General features: G+C 34.9%; 2 protein-coding genes, 1 long non-coding RNA gene and 1 other non-coding gene across 7 annotated transcripts; 1 reads left to right on the top strand and 3 right to left on the bottom strand.

Moving 5' to 3' along the window:
- Positions 1-782: 782 nt before the first annotated feature.
- On the bottom strand, positions 783-9304 carry LOC105344587 (homocysteine S-methyltransferase YbgG). Of its 2 annotated transcripts, XM_011452381.4 has the most exons (7): positions 9171-9304; positions 8660-8727; positions 8377-8537; positions 7624-7724; positions 3796-3957; positions 2343-2545; positions 783-1735 (listed from the first exon to the last, which is right to left on the bottom strand). In XM_011452381.4, exons 1-7 carry the CDS (start codon positions 9237-9239, stop codon positions 1588-1590), a joined length of 912 nt encoding a protein of 303 aa, XP_011450683.3. In that variant the 5' UTR covers positions 9240-9304; the 3' UTR covers positions 783-1587. The 2 variants fall into 2 exon arrangements, with proteins under 2 accessions (XP_011450683.3, XP_065925906.1); XM_066069834.1 differs by lacking the exons at positions 8377-8537; positions 8660-8727; positions 9171-9304 and adding an exon at positions 7832-7967.
- LOC105344588 (eukaryotic translation initiation factor 2-alpha kinase 3) lies at positions 3845-20774 on the top strand. 3 transcript variants are annotated; one of them, XM_011452383.4, is made up of 19 exons: positions 3845-3986; positions 9305-9685; positions 10106-10235; positions 10811-11008; positions 11378-11505; positions 11912-12021; positions 12295-12410; positions 12588-12732; positions 13073-13204; positions 13692-13817; positions 14518-14632; positions 14872-14962; positions 15232-15326; positions 15469-15591; positions 16582-16725; positions 17354-18161; positions 18817-18981; positions 19308-19469; positions 19720-20774. In XM_011452383.4, the coding sequence occupies exons 2-19, from the start codon at positions 9477-9479 to the stop codon at positions 19897-19899; spliced, it is 3177 nt and encodes a 1058-aa protein (XP_011450685.3). In that variant the 5' UTR covers positions 3845-3986; positions 9305-9476; the 3' UTR covers positions 19900-20774. The 3 variants fall into 3 exon arrangements, with proteins under 3 accessions (XP_011450685.3, XP_011450687.3, XP_034328565.2); XM_011452385.4 differs by lacking the exon at positions 3845-3986 and adding an exon at positions 8352-8494; XM_034472674.2 differs by lacking the exons at positions 3845-3986; positions 9305-9685 and adding an exon at positions 9929-9981.
- LOC136270908 (uncharacterized) lies at positions 4413-5548 on the bottom strand. The gene is made up of 3 exons (XR_010708775.1): positions 5229-5548; positions 4926-5052; positions 4413-4511 (listed from the first exon to the last, which is right to left on the bottom strand). It is a non-coding gene; the product is annotated as an uncharacterized lncRNA (long non-coding RNA).
- Positions 8844-8917, bottom strand: Trnat-agu (transfer RNA threonine (anticodon AGU)). The gene has a single exon. It is a non-coding gene; the product is annotated as a tRNA-Thr (tRNA).
- Positions 20775-20857: the final 83 nt, after the last annotated feature.

The following is a 20857-nucleotide window of genomic DNA, read 5'->3' as shown; positions in this document are numbered from 1 at the left end:
ATTACATGTATCTGATATGATTTTGATCATACTTGTATTTCCGATGTCTTTCTTTCCTTCATTATTACTTTCATTCACTCAGTGTTATTTTTGACCGACGTTTAAATACTATTATAAGACTGTTACGTGTGTTTGTGGCTTGAGTCCACAAGTCCCCTATCCTATGAATTGGAAGTTTACGCGTCATAATTCCTGTTTACTCCTAGCTAGCTAGGGCCCCCCTTTATAACATGATCAAATCAGAACTACGTGGGTGAGGTTTTGTAGTCATTATCCTTGGTTCACCTTGTCCGAGTTAATGTGTTCTAGAATGCAGCTATGGAATAAAGAACTTGTCAAGGGAAATATGAAGAAAATATTCATCTTCAAAATCTGTCGGTACTAATGGCCCGGCATTATGTAAATTTTTATTTAAACCCGCTGAGGATTTTCTTTTTATCCATTCTGAAACCTTGAGATAAAACCAACAAATAAATAGACCGTTTCGAATCCTTTTTAACTTGTTAAAATCTCTCGAGGACATGCACATTGTGAATTACATGCAGATTGTAATTAGTGTCATTATGAATGCATGCATGCCCATTTTCCTACATTGAATGAAACGCCGGTACTATTATATAACTAGTTACAAGATATAGGGAGTACTAGTCGAAGGTAAAGGTGGTATTGTCATGTAAATTTTGAATTTACTGCCACCCGGTAAATTCAAAATTTACAACATGACATTATTTTCACGTTGTATTTTTAATATACTACCTGGATGTAAATACAAAATCATCATATTGCATGGTAAAAAAATTTTAATACGTCGACCCAGTGAATTCAAAATTACAATATGACAGTACATGTATGTCAACCAGAATTTTCTCTTAGAATTAGAGGGACATTACCGGCATGCTATAAAATACAAAAAGAAAAGCAAACTAAGAAGATGATAATTTTATTTAAACAATTGAGTGCTTTAATTGATGGTTCAAGCGGGTATAAATGTTGCGAACATTACAAATATAAATAAATATTCAGAGTCATAATTTTTTTCAACGAAATAAAAGCCACCTTCATGTATCGTTTATGTTTAGTTTTCTAAATAAGGTGAGTAGAAATGCGTAAATAATTTTTACTGTAGACAGGTAGGTTACATAGAAGGAACGACCGCGTTTCTTCCGTAAAGGGGAAGTTTAGATGTTCTTCATGTACAACAATAGATATCTTTTAAATGATTGGATATATTCATATGTGCACACATTGATTTAAACTGGTTTACTGGGGATTCGGATTGTCAGTAGCCGCGTATGAACACAATTGAAAATGGGGGGGGGGGGGGGGGAGGGGGGTACTCAGTAAAAATAACATGCACATCATCTATACATAGCATTTATACATGTACACTATTATAATTATGGCACCATTTTTTCAAATTAAGCTTGCAAATAAACAACATATAAACAGATAAAAACTAGAATTGACAAAATGTACGCAAGTGTTTTTCTGCTTTCATAAATATTAAATGTACGAGTACTGTGTACGTAAATGTTAATAAAATAGAACACATTAGGCGCTTTCATAATATGCATGCAATTTTACACCCTATCTATTAATTTTCTTAATTTCTTCTCCTAAACTCTTGATATCACGTGGTTTGATTCTGCAACATCCCCCAATCCAAGTGGCTCCTCTCTTGATCCAATCAGAAACGTGATTCTCTAGTGGTGAATCCTCTCCCCTTCCAAACCAACTGTGAATATCAAAAAGAATAGTTTTTGTTAACATCATTATTTTAAAAATGTAATAAAAGCTTAAATAATTAATTAATTAGTTTAATTTCAACTGCTAACCAGGTGATAGAGGTGCTCAATGGTTTTTTTTAAAAAGTCACAGAGTGATTGGAACTGTTACATAGGTCACGTGATGATAGGTGGGTTGAATGTTTAAACAGGATGATTGGAACGCATTACATCAGGTCACGTGATAGTCAAAATTCAAAGCGCAAACGCAACGTGGTATTCCATATCAAGTAATAGAATTGCTTAATTTTCAAATATATATCACAATGTGATTGGAAGTATTTCACCAGGACACGTGATAGATGTTCACAGCGTTATTAAAACGTGCTATAGATTCCAAATATCGCAGTGTGATAATTATCGTGTACTACCCCAGGACACCTTATCATCGCTAGCCAAGGGATTTCGATCCACTGTGCTCCTCTACAACCTTTGGATCGTAAACTCTTGGCTAGCGAAGATGAGGTCACCTGAAACTTACGTCAAGTTGATGACGAGACCTATGAATACAGAACTGGTATTACTGTATCAGTTTTACCAACAGTGGGTGTTACTCACCCTACTCCAGATTCCCAGTCCTCGCCACTGTTGGGTTTTACAATAATTGGCTTTGTAAGTTGCAAAGGACGGAGACTGTCGAGGAGTTCCGATACATGACTAGGGTGAGTACAGTTGAGACCAGAAGCAATCACCTGATCTGACGTCATCACTTTCTGTATGGCATCGGAAAATTCCTCACCATGGCATAAATTCCTTCCGTCCTTTTAATTTTAAAATGAATAACAATAACAAATAGTGTTGAATAACAATTAAAACGTGCAACGTGCACTTAACTATGATGCAGAGAGAGAGAGAGAGAGGGGGGGGGAGAGGGGGGGGGGCTTATAAGATCATCAGCATCATAAGGTGGCAATTAATTTATGTACACTACATATATATCATTCATAAACAAGGTAATTATATGTAACTATTAACAAAATTAACTATTATTACACTTTTAAGTATAATGCAAAATAGATAGGTCCTTAACAAAAAACCAAACAAACAAACAAACAAACAATTTATATTAAAAGTACCAGTGTGTCAGTTGACAATAAGTACATATAAGTTGGATTTAACATGAGTTCTTATTGGATAATCGGACATGGACTGAAAGTCCGCGGCATTTAAAACGTACTTCAATATTGCGATCGTGTGAACTCTGAAGTAACTTCAAATAAACAGATTACTGGTAACAATAGGCTGGCCTTCTTTTGACTTTGCTCACGTCATAAAAACGTTCGTCTTCAACAAAACACAGAAAGTTTATTCCTATTTTTGGCAACTGGCTGCCATTCCTTTTAAAAATACTGGTAATTCTCATCACATATGTAAACTGTCCCAGATGGCGGCATATTTCTTGCCCTCTCGAGCTACATGCAAACTATTTTATTTTTTACTAAAGATTATGTTATCTTGCTAAATAATACGTTAACATGCACCATACATGTAACTTTGCATTTTTAATACACCAATTTTTATACAGAGGTACCAAAAATATAACACCATAATACCAGCACTTACATCCACAACTAATAATTAGAATTACGCGCCCTTAACCACGTACAGTGTAAATGTTTATCAACACACTATAAATCTTGTTTACTATTTTCAAGTCATAATTCAAAGCAAATTAGGGCAGTGACTATGAATTATTCATGTATATTTTTGTGGTGTTTTTACTTTTGTTTTTGTATTTGGTTTAGGAACGTCGTGTTTTTGGGATAAGATGTATTTACGTGCATGTAAGCCCGTCTTTGCAAGCCAAGGTTTTCACTCTGCTTCCCCGGAGCAGAGGACAACGAAACCACCTTGGCTTGAATACAAACCTTGCAAAAGAATATGGCTCAGGCCATTATTTACTGCTACAGACCTTGTAAAATCGTGACATAGACATTAGATGCTACCAACCTTGCAAGAGGATGTTACATATAGGCCTGATACATGTACAAACTTTGCATATGCTACAAACCTTACAAGAGAATGTGACGTAGGCCTTTGCTGCAGGGAACTCTTTTAGAAGCCTAAGTATTGCCTCAGCCTCCTTCAGGGACGGGATGGTCTCCACGGCCAACATGTCCACTCCCGCCTCCACCAAGGCCGCCACCTGGGGTCGATGCCAGTCTATCAACTCCTGTTTAAACAACCATTTCATATTTTCAAGTACGTCATATAAATTGTGCCTGTTTGGTGTGGTAACAGTTGAAATTGACAGCCCCGAAAAAACCATTTGTCCACAGACGGGAACTAGAGGTTGACAGTTGTTTTCGAGGGGTGTCAATTTCAACTGTTACCCTACCAAACAGGTTCTATTTATTTCATTATACTAAAGATATGTCTTAAGGTGGATCTCTACACCAAATAAGTATAGGAGATTTTTGTTGCATGCATTTGTTACCAATATTAGGCACAGTATTCAACAATAATAGACCTCAAAATACAATGCACTATTTTCTAGAGAATTTTTAAAATATCAGTCTGGTTCCAGATAACCCCTTATTTATCAAATTTTTAAACATTTCTGTTTTAAAATTCTTATGAAAGTGAAATGTTATTAAGTTTAGATATGAAAAACAAAAAAATCATGAATGAAGTTTGTATGACTTTTATTGGAATCCACATAAATATGAAACTAAAATATAAAAAAATTCTTTTAAGGCAAACTGCTGGACAAAATCCCACAAACACCTGAAAATATAAACAATATTCGTTGGTGAATGGGATGAAGAAAAGAAATTGAATGAAATTGAAAAATTAAAGGAAATACTTAATTATTGCAAAAATCTTGGTATGAAAGATCCTGTTTAAGAGTTGTCTTTCTTTATTTTACATGGTCTCAAATATCTTGGGATCAATTTTTTAATTAATAAAATTCACGAAGAAAAATTAAAAAAAGAAAAAGTCTATGCTAAATATGTAGACATAAGATAAGTAGTGCTTATGATAATGTTTGAAGCTGAAAAATTATATTATTGATGAATGCATTATATATATTTAACTCTTCAGAACAAAATATTAGTAGTTTTAAATTATAAATTGCCTTTTACTTTTTTATATACAATAGCAATTATAAACAACAACCATACGCATATTAATACATACATTAGATGTTCATAGTGATACACATGCATGTGTGGAAATGAAAAACATGCTCCTTTTCAGAATTCTGTCTTTCCCTCATTTTGGCTTGCAAATCCGGGCTTCCACTGCTATTGCTACCTAGCTGTATCTATTTTAATCAAAATACAATAGTTTAATGTCAAAGTTTCAGTGAAAGTCTTTTACTGCAAATGTTTTTTTTTTAATTTGGGAAGTTAGGATCAATTCAAGAGATCGTACTACGGTACTTTCGTTTAATATTCATCATACATATATAGTTTAAATGAAAATTTGACATCTGCTTACCTATATCGATAATCCGCCACATATGTATGATCGTCTGTTGCAGATGACCTGACAAAAATGTATTGCTAATAGCAGCAGAGCAGGGAAACGGTATATTATTTAGATTCCACGTTTTCCGTACAAAACAGCTGATAATCAATGTTAGTTAAAAGCTTTAAACAGGAAGAAAATTGACATATTTTCGAAGCGTTTTGGTGACTTCATGCCTATCTCATCTCCTTACTTAGAAGAGTTCAATTAAACGGTGTATAGCTATTTTGTACCACGACATAATGTTATCAATCCGGAACACAATGGCGTTTCGAACGGAAGTCAGACATGTTGTGACGATGTAGCCTTCCACCTTAATCTTAAAGATAACACTTACATTGACGTTAATCCCAAGGCGAATCCTACGAGCATGGTTTACGCGCATGTAACAATTCGTTTTATTATACTTTCATGTTAAATACTGAAATCTGATTGGCTAAGACGCAGTTGATAATCCGTTTTATTACCTAATCAAAGATATTTTGTTGTTTTATTACAAATTAAATATTTGCGTCTATTTTGAACTGCCGGTCAATAGACTGCGATCTATTGGACCGCCGGTCAATAGACTGTGATCTATTGGACCGCCGGTCAATAGACTGCAATCTATTGGACCGGCAACGTATTTCAGAACGCGGGTATGTTAATTAATGTTACATCCTTTCGATAGTTCTCAGGGAATGTATATTCCTTTACATAGACGCTGTTTTTAGTACTTGGTGAAACCAAATTCAAAATGGAGTATCAAATAATCAATTTATCAACAGTTTAAAAGCCTCATATAAGGTAAAAGACTATTTAAAAGATAATGCGTTGAAGACCCCCCCCCCCTTCTTTGTGTAAACTTATATTAAATTGAGATGTTGTAATGCATGCAACAGGTTTTGTGCATGTAAAAAATGAAAAAAAAATCTTAATACATTGCATAATGGCACGAAAACCATTTGCAATATGCAAATTGTAAACCCCGAAAACTTAAGAAGGAATTAGGTAATAAAACAATTATTTAATGCTTGAACAGTTAATAGACCAGAATTTTTCCCTTGGTGCAGGGAACAGCTCAGTATGATCTATTGCCCTCGGCCGTTGGCCTCGGGCAATAGATCGTACTGAGCTGTTCCCTGCACCTCGGGAAAAGTATTCTGGTCTATTGACTGCTCAAGCATTAAATAATTGTATACTATTACCCTCAGCGTTAGCAACACATTTAGCAACGGGTAACACAACGAATTGTTACATGCGCGTAAATTATGCGCGTACGGTTTGCCGTAGAATTTACGTCATTTCTATATAAAAGCAGTTAAAAATCTCTAAAATTAAGACATTCAGTGTAATAAAATAAATAGTGCCTGTTTGGGAGGATAACAGCTGAAATTGACACCCCTCGAAAACCATTGTCAACCTCCGCTTCGCGTCGGTTGACAATGGTTTTCTCGGGGTGTCAATTTCAACTGTTACCCTCCCAAACAGGCACTATTTATTAGGGCTGGGACGATACTGTACTGAGCCGATTCGGTACATATCACGATACAAGAGATGCGATACGATACATATCACGATACATTGCAATTAAATGAAAACATGAATAAAAGTTTAAAATTTATTCAACCTGCCGATATATTACCGCATGTCCAAAGTTATTTTGTTATATTCATAATGAGCGTTGCACAATTTACAAATTACTTTAGTCTCGTGTACACTAGTTTTTCATAAACAAGTACTCCAAAAGTTTTCCACACTCCATATTTAGCTTCCTAACAGTTTTGACAACTTTACGAGGTTTTCCGCCATCTTTGTACTTTCATATTAGGCGCGCGGACTAAAAATAGCCGATATATGAAGCTCGGATATTTTTGAAAAATTAAAAAAATTCGGTAAGGTATCGTTGTATTAATGGTAAATGTATCGATCCAAATATCGTCAAAATAAATACCGCGATGCACCGGTGCATCGGTGGATCGTCCCATCCCTACTATTTATATAGTGTTGCCCGTTACCAAGTGTGTTGCTAACGCTGAGGGTAATAAAACGGATTATAAACTGCGTCTAAACCAATCAGATTTCAGTATTCAACTTGAAAGTATAATAAAATGTATTTATTTTGAATTCAGGTACCAATGCGGACCAGAGGCCCCTAAACCGTACCAATTCCTAATGCATGCATTCCATACAAAAATAAACGTAAAGCTAATTGACCTTTCCACTTTCGTCTTGTCCCTCTACTTTGAAAAATAATACTATAAACCTCAAAATTTGGTACAGTGGGTTGCGCCACTTTATTTTTGTACGTGCGACTTTTTAAGTTTGTACAAGAAAACAAAAGAATATTTTTTTGCATAGCTAATAAACTAAACAATATAAGTACCTCATTGGACATGTTGTCTACGTAACTTCCGGAGTACTCAGATCCATCGTGTAGGAAAACCCCATAGGGACCCACAGACCCCGCCACCAACCTTTCTTTACCTGGGGAAAAAAATATTCAAAATAATAATAAGTTGTTTAACGTTCAATCAGGGTTAGTTGGAATATGAAAACCTAGATTTTGGTTACATTTTTAAAAGAAACAGTACCTCCGCGACTTATTAACCTTTTATGTGCATTGCAATTTTGGACAAACCTATTTTGACAGATTTTAACACACAGGCAATATACATGACTATGAATTTGGGCATGCATATACATGTTAAAATACATGAACATGTTTGTCTGTCCGCCAGTCTAGTAAATAACAGTGATCATAATTGGAGATGAAATTTCCTAAATAAGTATGTTTACATGTAATTCCCCTGTTTTGATGTTTATAATAAAGTCACATTTTCGGACACACATGTAATTGTATTATTCTTATCACCGTGTTCTCGTCCAAATACATGAATACGGTATTACTGTACTGTACAATTATAACAAGATATGCAATTACAAGTAACCTTGACCTTCATCAGTAATTTATTCATAGTACGTACCATTATATATCTCAAATGCACTACGTCTTTGAACAAGGCGTAAACACAACAAAAACTAGATGCATGTATGAAGACTCTTATATATTCTCGCAAACATTGGATGTGGTATCTAGTTATAGAATTCTTGGAAACCCCCTCCCCCCAAAACTCACCTGTTCCCGACACCTCCCGACACGCCTCCCTGGCCAGTCTCACCCCCAGTTTGATGAGATTCACGGCTCTCTCCGTGGTCAGCTGTAGGTACTTCCGGAAACCTTCCACTGTAGCCTGGTAAGTGACCGTTACCAAAATGTCCGCGCCGGCTTCCAAGAAACTTGAAAAACAATGTTATAGTTATAAACATGCTGCATAAACTTACACATGAATAAGGAATCAAGAAATTGTTGCTTTTTAAAATATAAAGGAACGCGTATATGTATATATGGTTTTTACTACCTTTTGTGCAGCTGTTTTATAGCGTTTGGGTTTGTATGTAACAGTCTTGCCGACCACAGTGGATCTTCCTGTTAAAAAATATTATTCGATGATTTATATCTTATAAAACTATTATTTAATGTTCATTTATTGAAAAGATTAGCAAAATTTAAGTTAAATAGAAAAAAACATAATTTTTCCAAAAAGGCTCCAGAGGGAGTCGAACCCTCGACCTCCTGTTTACTAGACAGGCGCTCTAACCAACTGAGCTATGGAGCCAGTTACATCAAAGAGAAATAAATAAAGGCTATATAGATATTAATCAAATAAAAGGGTCTACTAGACCATCGCGATAGTAATTTAAGCTACAACTATACAGTTGTTGTTATAAATTTACCAACAACGCGATAAATAATGCACATAAATTTTCCATTCGCCAAAGCTTAAAAATAAATGTTTTCCTTTACATCTTCGTTCTTTGTGATGTCTCACGTGGATCTGACCATGCTAACTTGCGCAAATAAATGCTTACATTTACATGGAATCCTAAATCTTGCAATTCTGATCCAGCACCGCCGTCAAGTATTCTAAAATCTTGCATTTCTCCTATTATTTTTTTTAGTTTCGGTTTTATCAAGGGAGACAATTCAAATGATTTATTTTTAGATAGTGGGAACCCCCTATCATCTGACCGGAAACTTGGAATCGAAAGACACGTAGCTTTTGACATCATATCCGCTGAGGAACGAATTTGTAAACATTCCATGTTGGAAGATTGTGTGTATTACATCAGATAAGAGTGGAAAGTTGATGACTCAGATGTGGACTTGGAGTCTTCATGGGTAGAAAAGTTTACCGCAGATGGAAAGCCTTTGCTTGGTTTTTTGTGTCATCTCTTGGAGCGCTGTTTTACTCAATAAAATGTAGCAATGCAACAAGTGATTCCGTCTATAGTGCAAAACAAGACCATGTTCCTGGCGACCAACATCATAGCTTTGTAACCAGTTCCAACAACGGGGCATGCAAACCCAAATTTACCTCTCAAAAGTGAGCATTTTGAAGTATCTAGGTGTATTTCAATTTGTAACCAATATGCTTGCAGCTGCAAAGCGTTCTAATTTTAGACATGATTACATCTGATCATCTTTATTGAAGAATCACAAGATTCAGCACATTCTCTAGATAATTCTGGAGGTTTTATTTTCAAGCATGTGTCATAGTTTCCTATGAACATGATGTGTCATAAGCTGATTGAGGTAATATAATGTTAACGTTATAGGTTAAAGATTTTTCTTTCCATTGTGAATGAATCGACCTGCAGACATGTTACATGTATTACTGAGGTGTATAAGCTGTTTCAAATCTATTAGGTTTTAACTCTAGACTTGGAGCAAACACAAAAACTTAGAAATAAGTTAACTATACATTTGTGTATACATTATTTCATGATATTCCTTGATTTAACAGATTCCTGGTTTTGGTCAGCACTCTGGATGGCAAGCTGTCTGCTTTGGATGCACTGGACCATGGCCGGCTTCACTGGTCCGTATCCACTGACCCTCGACCTCTTTTGTCTTCAAGCATCAGTAACTTAGAGGTATGTATTTTTTAAAGACCCTATCATTAGGCAATGTTTTTTTTCTCTTTGAAATGAAACACAATCCTCATTTTGCATTTTTAAGTTTTTGTTTTGTCATGAGATTTGATTAAAGGCTTTGTGAATTCAGCAAAAGAAAAAAAATCAAATTCATAAGTTACGCTAATTAAGAATTGGTTGCAGCATAAACTTTAAGCACATACTGTAGTACATGCACCAGTTAGTAGCTCTGATTTTGAGTCTGGTCTGTAGCTATCATTGTATCAATGGGTACCTGGCACATGAGACGAGCTGGCTATGTGAATGTAAATGCATTTGCACCGTTATTTGGCAGCTCTGCTTGTATGTTTCCAAGGGAGTTAGGGATGCTATAATTAAATTGCACAGGTCTCACCAGGGGGTAATTTGTAGGAATCCTGCGAGGCAGTTTACTTTCCAAGCAAGCAAGACTATAAACCCCTGCCTAGCTTTGCCTTTATGACATATATTGAATTAAAACAAATATTGGTTGCATAAATCCTTACCACTGTGACAACACTATACATGTACTACCATAGGCAATTTTTTTTGTTTAGATAAACCAGAACGGTGTCAGGAAGAAGCTGATTCCTTCCTTGGACGGAACTCTGTATCAGTACGACGGGGACAGCATTGAGGCCATTCCTATGACCGCGGACGCTCTGCTCAGTTCATCCTTTAAGATCTCTGATAGGACCATGATGGTGGGGGGCAAGGACATCACTTCATTTGGAATTGATCCAAAGACTGGAAAGGTACCGTACTTGAGAAAAAAAATTAAAAAGCAGAAATATTAATTAGCATAGGGATTGTTTCATTTATTAATTGATAATAGTCTCAGCTGGTATTTAAGCCATGAATTGAATTTCCTTTAATCAACCATAGATCAGAAATGAAATTTATACCCCACAAAAATTTCTCCATCTGCAATAACTTCATTAAAAAAAAATTTATGTTTATCCGAACAAAAAATCCCCAGATGAGATAATTTTTATGTAAAATGATTGCATACCGGTATTTGATTTCAAAATAACTGTAAACTTATTTTAATGTTTATGTCCATGACACGTAAATCTAGCTACCATATTCAGATTTTAAGATTCGTATTGTTTTTTGTCTGTTAGCTGGGGTATTTCTGCACGGCTGAAGGGTGTAAGATTCTGGAGGGGGAGGACCCTCACCGAGACATGCTGGTGGTCACCAAGAGCATGCAGACGGTCCGATCCGTGGACCCCCGCACAGGACTGGAAAAGTAAGGCTTGTCCTGACCAAATTCAAAAGCCCTTCATGCATTTATCAAAAAAAGAGTACAGTGTAAAATTGAAAAAACAAAAAAATACTATAAAAGTATTTGGCTCTTTATCTATGCTAATATTTGTACTTTATTGAAAGATCTATTTCGATTCCACAAAATATGCTAAATATATACCGGGTATTAGATTATGTTGACGATATTATAGATTGTGATATGTAGGGCTTTTATCCACAATATATTGTTATGATATGAATCACTTGATTATCATGTATTTGATAAGATATGTATGTTCAAATATAAAATTATTGAAGATAGTGGATGCACAATAAATTTGACTGCCATATTTGTTTCCAGTTTTGTTACATATAAAAATAATGCAAGGTTTGTGATTTTTTTTTTGTAGATGGAACTTCAGTGTTGGAAATCATCAGATAGAGATGCTGCCGGGAGACAAAAAACCGCATGAAGCCAAACCTCACGAGGATGAAGATGTTTGTAGTCAAACATGTCCAAGTGAGTACCGGGTATACACTGAAATAGCGCAAAATGATATACATCTTGTATTTTAGATTCAGTGTTATGATGGTCAATATTAGCATGGCTTAAAAGGGAAGCATTCATTTGACAAACAAAATAATATGAAGGAGAAAGTAATCAACATGGAAACATTGATGAGCAAATGAAATAAATACAATAAAAACTGAATTTTGGATGTTTTTAGTACATTTGTTAAAAATAAACCCCTCTTTTGTGTCTACCTTCTTATAATTATCTAATCTGTTATAGATGAAGAGATGCCTGAAGCTTTGGACACAGAAGACTCTATAAAGATCATTGTTCCTGAAGGAATGGTAGTGGCTCTAAATCCAGACCATCCGGATGTAGTCGATTGGAAACACAAGGTACAGGTTTATACACTCTCTCTCTCTCTCTCTCTCTCTCTCTCTCTCTCTCTCTCTCTCTCTCTCTCTCTCTCTCTCTCTCTCTCTGGAGATGTACTAAGACATGCAATTAGGAATAATGAAAGTTCCCTCCTTTTTCCTTAAAAAAAAATAAACATCAAGTATTTGCTTTTGTAGTTTGAGAGTCCAGTGGCCAAAGCCTGGATACTTCGGAATGGTGTGCTGAAGACAATCAGTGTATTTGACAACAAGCACATCCCAGCCCTGCCAGGAGTGGACTCTGTAAAGGACCCGGGGACCAGCCAGCCCCTCCTCTATGTTGGTATGGGCTAATTCTGCTCTCAATGATTCAATAGGCAAAAATGATACAACAATTAATTCCTCAATAGCAATTTTATTGAAAATTTTATTTTGTAAATACCATGGTACATTTTATTTTATTTTTACAGCATTTAAAGAGTAATATTTTTAATGATTTGCCTTTGAAATAATTGTCATGACACAAAATATTGTAAATTATTACAGTTGTTATTAACATTTTAAAGGTTTGTGTCTTTTAATTTAATTTAACTTCTTAAAAAAAAACAATTACCAAAAATTTTAAATCAATGTTTAATTCATAATGTGGCAGAAAAATAGTAGATTTTGATTTCTGTTTGAAGGTAAACATCTGAACCAGTTCTACGTCCAGGCGTCCATTCCTATGCAGGAAACAGTGGCTAATGCAGCCAAACATTCCAATGGAAACCCTCTCGCCGTTCCTAGGGTGAGCTGGCGACCCCTGCTGAACACTGGTAAGTAAACAAAGGAAATATCTCACTGGTACACCTATAACACCAAGTGATTTTATTTGATTTTGATTCATTGATAAGATATTTAAGGTTGTAATTCATACAGATGTGCTTGTACAGTAGATTCCTTTTTTTACACGAGTACCTTATTCTGCGATTTTTCTGTTGAATCGAATCGTGAGAACTTAGAATCATGAACGCTGAACTTTTGCAGTGATACCATATACATGTAGTATACAACTATAAAAAAAATTGTAAGATTTTGGAATTTGCAAAGGAAGCTTTTAGCAATTTTACACAGTTATTAAATTCTTTTTATTAGTTTAATTAGGAATCTTCCATATAAATACACTTTATTGATTTTATAGATATGATTTATTGATTTTAATGATTTGTACTGTATACCCCTGGACTGTAATCTGGTGCTTTTACATATCTATTAATTTAATGCTGTATATAAAAAAAGTCATAGACATGTTGAATGTTTCAGCTCCCTCAAGAACACCCATATTCCGTGGAAATCGTAGAGATCCTGGCGGTTTGCCCATGATCACAAATGGAGGGAAACAAGACAAAGAAACTGGGCTCACGGTCTGGAATGAACATTACCCATTTGGTAAGAAACTGGACAATTTGACCTCCTCCTTTTACATTACTTCATTATCAAAATGTAAATGACAACTGAAATATGACAGAATGAAAAAAATCAATGGGCAACTGAGTGCTATAGGAGAGATATTCAGATTACCATACATCCTACATAAGTTGTTTTTGTGACATGAAAACAAATATAATGAAAAATACTGTCTTGGTTCATGGGTAATATTTTGTGTCATACCTACATATGTGTTATATACCTGTACCAGTATTAGGAAATTATCATGTACTGTAAATTCCTTATTTTACGCGAGTACTTAATTCCGCGATTCCGCTGTTTTGTATTAATTCGCGAGAATATAAAATCGCGATCAGCAATTTTTTGTTATAATTTCCCATAGTTGAAAACTGTTTGAAAAATTAAAGCGAGATTTTAAAAATCGCAAGAGTTGCTACTCGCGATTTTACGCGGAAATTAATTCTTTGCGTTTAATTAGGAATCTACAGTATCCAGTTATACCTTGGTTTGCATTCATGAATCTCTGGATTTCATAGATATGATTATGGAAATTTGTGGTATATGATAAATTTTTGGGCACAATTCTGAATTTTAAAGTTTTAACACCTCTTAATAGCTTAATTGTTAAACAAAAAATTAACGGAGAATTTACACATGTACCCTTGGTATGTGTGATTTTAAGAGTCTGAAATTGTTTCAGATAATGGCTATTACTTGTATCCGGATGTGAGTCTTCCCGCCAATATTTGTGATGCACAGAATGAAACAACTGACAGCATGCCTAATGTTATATACATGTCACTCTGGAATTACTGGTAAGTACATTATTCCAATCTTAATGAATTCTTCAGTTAAAAAATCAAATTGGTAGATTTTCATCATGATACAACTACCAAATTATATGTAATATTTTATGTGAAAAAAATTAGGAAGAAGTTGATGTACATTATATTATAAGAGCATCAACAAAGTGTTGTTATAAGAAATGAATTTGAATTGACAGTAAAAAGAGCTTGTCATCTTAACAGTAAATATTCTTGTTTTACTTTTTTAGGAAAGAAGTTTTGGCCATCAGCATCTTGATGTCAGTTTTTATGAATCTGACCATCAGCAAGTTACGGAAAATATACAGAAAGAAACACATGGTATGTTCAAACACATTTACCCCTTCAATCACGGTATACTTTCTATTTACTGGCTCTGGAGCCATAAAACCTAGATAAACTTACTTACATCTTAACTTACATCTTAGTCTCACTTTCAATAAAAAATTGAATGGTAGGAAAAAGAGACTGAGATCAAATGTAAGCTCGTCTAAGTTTTATGGCCCATGAGCTTAATGTTAAAAAAAATAGTATGAAAACTTTAGAATTTATAATATAATTTTAAATTTTTTATATTCTTTTGTTTCTAGTGTAATGAAAAAGAGGCCAGTATTGATAGTCTGGGGTCCTTGTCAAGTGATAAACTGGACGCAATGGACAAAAAGTCTGATCTGTACGACTCAAGGTAAAAAATACGATGAACATATTGAATAGAATAGTTTTATGGTTGAAAGTGCTTTTAATAATCAGAAAGAGTGCAGATTATCTTCTTTAATGTACAAGTATGAATGATGAAGTTACATATCAATCTCTGTTGACATTTTCAGGTATAAGACAGACTTTGAACAGCTTCAAGTGTTAGGTAAAGGAGGATTCGGAATCGTGTTTGAGGCCCGAAACAAAGTGGATGAATGTTGTTATGCAATCAAGCGGATCACACTACCCATCAAGTATGTTATGATTATAATTTCAAGACTTACATCAAATGTATTATATGAACAAGAAAAAATTGTAAGGTTTGAAATTTTGTATACTGTAAACCAACTTTTTTTCACGTCCAAGAAATATTCGCAAGATTTGCGGGAGCCTCTTTGTCATGAATATTTCTCGATCCTCTCAAACTAATCTTTGCTGTATGGGTGATATTATATAAATAGTGCCCGTTTGGGAGGGTAAATGTTGAAATTGACACCCCAAGAAAACTATTGTCAACCGACGCGAAGCGGAGGTTGACAATGGTTTTCGATGGGTGTCAATTTCAACAGTTACCCTCCTAAATGGGCACTATTTATTTTATTATACTGAATGTCTTAATTTTAAAGAAAATTTTACTGCTTTTATACAGAAATAAAGTGAATTCTACAGCAAACTGTACGCACATAATTATGCGCATGTAACAATTCATTGTGTTACCCGTTGCCAAGTGTGTTGCTAACGCAGAGGGTAATAGAACGGATTACCAACTGCGTCTAAACCAATCAGATTTCAGTATTTAACATGAAAGTATAATAAATCAAAATGTGTGTGAATAATAAAGTGTGGTCGCAAAATATAGTCATCGCAAACCAGTTTATCTCCTGTAAAGTGCAAAATAAAGTCATTGCGAATAAAAGTTTGTTTACGATGTGGGTGTTTTCCTCCTTCCATGCAAGTAAGGGCATTACTGTAGATTCTAAATTAAAAGCGAGGAATTGATATCCACGTAAAATTGCAATATGAACATGTTGCAGATTTTACAATCTCGTTTTTATTTTACGGACAGATGTAAACAAAATGAAACTTTGAGGAAAGTTTGGCGTTTGTGATTTTATATTCTCATGAATTGATGCAAAACGGTTGAAACGAAGTAAGGAATCTACAGTATTAAAAGAATACATCCATGTAGATGTTAAAATTGTATTCAATACATAATTAAATCTTTTTTTCTGCTTGTTTTACAGTGAGAAGTCCAGAGATAAAATGAAGAGAGAAGTTCGTGCATTGGCCAAGCTTGACCACCCTGGCATTGTACGCTATTTTCAGGCGTGGGAGGAATCGCCCCCAGCTGGATGGCAGGAGAGCAGGGACCAAGAGATGTTTGACAGGTTGGTGTCTGTTGACAATGATAAGCTACATGTTCCTGTTACCTATACAACCATGAAGCATAGCTGACCTATCTGTCTTACATACTTTATACAGGGAAATATTCAAATTCCAATCTTCCAAGCTATTTCTTTAGTACACAAGTGAGCCTGGGTGAATTTAAGACAGGGCAAAACCATTTGCAAGATTAGAAGGGCGAAAATAACCCTGTATATAGTATTTATTTTCATTAAAAAAAAATACTACATGTAGTATGTTAATATGTCTTTGTATGAAAAACATGAAATATGACAATTTTGTTTTAATATCTAAATATGAAATTTCAGTCACACTGGACTTATACTACAAAATATGAAGAAAAAAAAAACAACTTAAAAATAAATAACTTGCTCAAAGGACTGGCTAGTGCTCTTCAAAAAGCACTTGCCCAGATCTGAAATTTATTGGTTCCAGACCAGCAGGCCACCAGTTATTTTAATCGTTGATTACTTGATGATGTGCAATTTTATTTAATATTACATGTATGTTTTAAAATAATACCATTTTAGTGTAAAGTATCAAAATGGGTTTTTTTTATTACAACTTTGGAAGTTAGGGTTCTCAATTTAATATGAAATCTTATTTTTACAGTGAATGCACAAGCATTCCAACGCCTTGCAATTCCACAACCCAGTTTGTGGTACATGATTCCCCTAAGGTCAACAGTCACATCGACTTGAATATAAACGAGAGTGTGCCACTCAATGCCAATAACCTGTTTGGCGGGGGTATCAGTAACGATGCTCGTTATGTAATAAATTACAACGAACGAGCCGGAGGGAGCGAGGAATTCAGTGTGACCCAAGCCGGCCTCTCGGTTAGTAAGAGTGAGAGTGGAAACCTCATGTTTGGACAGATGATCGAGGAGGATTCCTGTTCATTAGACGTAGAGTTTCGGCTAGATGACAGCGACGACAGTGGTAGTTTTTCCAACAATATAGTACCTTTTTCAAATTTGACACATTCCTCTGGAGATACTGTGGACAATTCTTTCAGTATTGTGTTTGAAGACTCAGGTTGTGCTGATAAAAGTGAGAAGAGTACTACTAGCAGTGGTGGAGTGGTTTTTCATGACGACAGTAACCATAGTAATAACAAAAATGTCATAGACACTCCTAGTTCTAGTCAATTGAACAGTACCAACAGTAGTCGCCCAAAACCATTGTCGGAGCAGAGGTCCCATTCGGCCAGAAAGCTGGACTCGTCTTCCCCAACTCCCGTACAGAAGTCGTATCTTTACATTCAGATGCAACTGTGTCGCCGGGAGACGCTAAAGGATTGGCTGTGTGCCAGCACCAATGAGCATCGGAGCTCGGAGGAAATCTGGGACATGTTTGGTCAGATTGTCAGCGCAGTGGAGTATGTCCACGATAGTGGACTGATGCATAGAGACCTCAAGGTATGGACACTTGCAAAGTTTGTTTTGATTTCTCAATAAAATTTTCAATCATTCATTCAGCCAGAAAACTATATATGGTACATCCAGTATAAATACTGGACCAGGTATGTTCCAGCTTAACAGGTTTTTTTTAAATTATGTAAATTCAGGCCATAATTAAATAATGCTTTTCTAATCAGCAGTCTGTAAAAATTATTTTTGTAGGTAGAGGAAATGATTTTGCCGGGAATATTTTAGTATTTCAACTTAAAAAGCTGTTTTCAATCTTGGCCTGCAAGATGAAGCATATCAAATCCACTGAATAAAAGTTTACTGTTTCTAGATGATAAATTATTGTTATTAACTTATTTTTAACATGGAAAATGAATTCTAGTACATTGTGTACTTCAGAAAAATATGTTGATAGAATCTTGTATACCTAATTGAGGGTTGGTCAGAGTACCAGAACTAGAAACACCAAAATTTATATTTAGAGCTTTGTGTGTAGAAACAAAATTCTTATTCTCAGCATATTCAAATTATTAAACTTTTCATCAATTTCTTTCTTCACAGCCTTCCAATATTTTCTAATTTATTTTCATCAATATGTTTTGTTCTGCAACCTTCCAATATTTTCTTACCGTATTTATTTTTATCAATATATTTCGTTCCGCAGCCTTCCAATATTTTTTTCTCGTACGACGGAGTGATAAAGATCGGAGACTTTGGGCTGGTCACCGACCTCACTCAGGAAGAGGTGGAGGAGTGCTCCAACGACTTCAACCCATTCCGCAAACACACCGCCCAAGTGGGGACCACTCTGTATATGAGTCCAGAACAAGTACGGCAACAGTTAACGCACACACATGTACCATCATATTGTAGACAAGAGCTAACTTTTGATCTCAGTCTCTTTTTTAACATTAGGAATTCTTGTGTATATTGGGGAAAGGGACCGAGATCAAATCTGAGCTTGTCTCTGTTTTATGGCCCCCAGACCCATGCATATGCAGCCAAATGCAATTAGATTTTTGTTAATGAAAAATTTGAACATTTATTCCAAATTGATATTTATCCATAACAAAATGAATACACATGTATACAGTATATGAATATATATACTTGAAAGGAGATTGCACTATTATATAAACATTGTTCTTTTTCTAGATGGCAGGAAAACCCTATGGACAAAAAGTGGACATTTTTTCATTAGGAATGATTCTCTTTGAAATGCTTTACTCCTTTTCCACTCAGATGGAAAGGGTTAGAACATTGATGGAGATCAAGAAAAGGATTTATCCAGAGGACTTTAAAGTTCAATCAGAAGAGGTTAGTCCAAACTTAAATTTAAGCTTTTCTTATTTCTTCATATTTCTAATTAAATGTCCACATAAAATTGCGAGAACCACCACTTAATAAAATCTAACATCTTTATCCAATGTTTGTAAACTAGAAAATTTTGATTACAATTCAGCATTTGCTATTAGGTATAAAAAGATAAAAACATTTTTTAAAATTCAAAATTAAAGAATTCAAATTTATGAAGAATTTTAACAATATTGATGAATTTTTTTTCCAGTATAAATTTGTGGATTGGCTGGTTTCATTTGACCCCACACTGAGGCCGTCTGCTACAGAAATTATGAGCAGCAAACTGTTGGAGAAATTTCGCGCTCAACATCCTCCCAAATCCAATAGAGATCGTACCATATCCTCAAGTAGTAGCGGATCTTTGAGTGCATTGCAAACACATGACTGAAGCAGCCAGAGCACCCAATGTCAAACAGGCCAAAGCCGACAACACTTCACGCTTCTAGTCACTTTAGCCGAACTGCACAAGCATTCTCTAATGCCATTAATTCATTTGACTTTGTGTGGTTGTGTTTCCCTCTCTGTTGGGCTACAGTGGACAAAGCTTTCAGGGAACGAAACAAAAGAGCATCTGATCATAATGGGATACAGACATTCATTGTAAATTTTTCATTTCTATTGGATGAGAATGTTGTGTGCAGACATGCGTTTTGAATGCATCACATTGCTTGAAATCAATTTCATTCACTTTCACCAGTCTGAAAAAAATCATGGATATGTGTTGTTTGAAAGGGAAGATAGTTATGTAATTACATGTAGGTCGTAAAGGGATCATGCAGGACAAGCATTAAAAAGCTTCAATCGTAGGGCCATTAAAATGCTTTCATTTACGGTAGTTCTAGATTACACTAGCTAAATTGGGGTATTGTACCAGATAATTTTAATAATGTTGTTATAAACTGTACATGTATTTCTGAAACAGAAATTCACTGAATCTCAAAGTATTCATTTCATGGTTACATTTGTAAATATAATCATTCAAGTAAGGAAATGCATGTTTAACTTATTAGTTATGCTAGTTAAGATGTAATTTTATGCATGTTAACATTTCTAGTTACCTATGGGATACCAAAGTGCTTTCAAAGAAAAATCTATTTTTTGCTAATTTTTTTTGTAACGAAGAATGGCCGGTCTTAGACATTTGATTATGAGTGTGTATAAAAAAGAAAAGTTTGTACGAGTGGTTAAAATTTTGTGTGCATACATGTATTTCTTTTATTTAATTTTTTTTTTGAAGAATTAAAATTGTTGACTTTATCTTATCGAAGTGTGTTTTATTTTAGCACCAATATGGTGTAATTGTTGGTATTCTCTTATACTTAGCATGCGCGGATCCAGAAAATTTT

This window comes from Magallana gigas, chromosome 8, assembly GCF_963853765.1.
Source record: "Magallana gigas chromosome 8, xbMagGiga1.1, whole genome shotgun sequence".
NCBI lineage: Eukaryota > Metazoa > Mollusca > Bivalvia > Ostreida > Ostreidae > Magallana > Magallana gigas.
The sequence above is the reverse complement of the archived record's forward strand: the minus strand, read 5'-3'. Positions and strand labels throughout refer to the sequence as shown.

Bases quoted from the DNA above. Each gene is read 5' to 3' on its own strand.
- LOC105344587 (XM_011452381.4), bottom strand. From the start codon at position 9,239: ATGCAAGATTTTAGAATACTTGACGGCGGTGCTGGATCAGAATTGCAA. The intron at 2,546-3,795 runs GTTTGTAGCATA...TAAAATTAAAAG, and splicing joins ACGTCACATTCTCTTGTAAG to GACGGAAGGAATTTATGCCA. The intron at 1,736-2,342 runs GTGAGTAACACC...TGATATTCACAG, and splicing joins GACTGGGAATCTGGAGTAGG to TTGGTTTGGAAGGGGAGAGG.
- LOC105344588 (XM_011452383.4), top strand. From the start codon at position 9,477: ATGGGTAGAAAAGTTTACCGCAGATGGAAAGCCTTTGCTTGGTTTTTT. The intron at 13,818-14,517 runs GTAAGAAACTGG...AAATTGTTTCAG, and splicing joins GAATGAACATTACCCATTTG to ATAATGGCTATTACTTGTAT. The intron at 18,982-19,307 runs GTACGGCAACAG...TTCTTTTTCTAG, and splicing joins TGTATATGAGTCCAGAACAA to ATGGCAGGAAAACCCTATGG.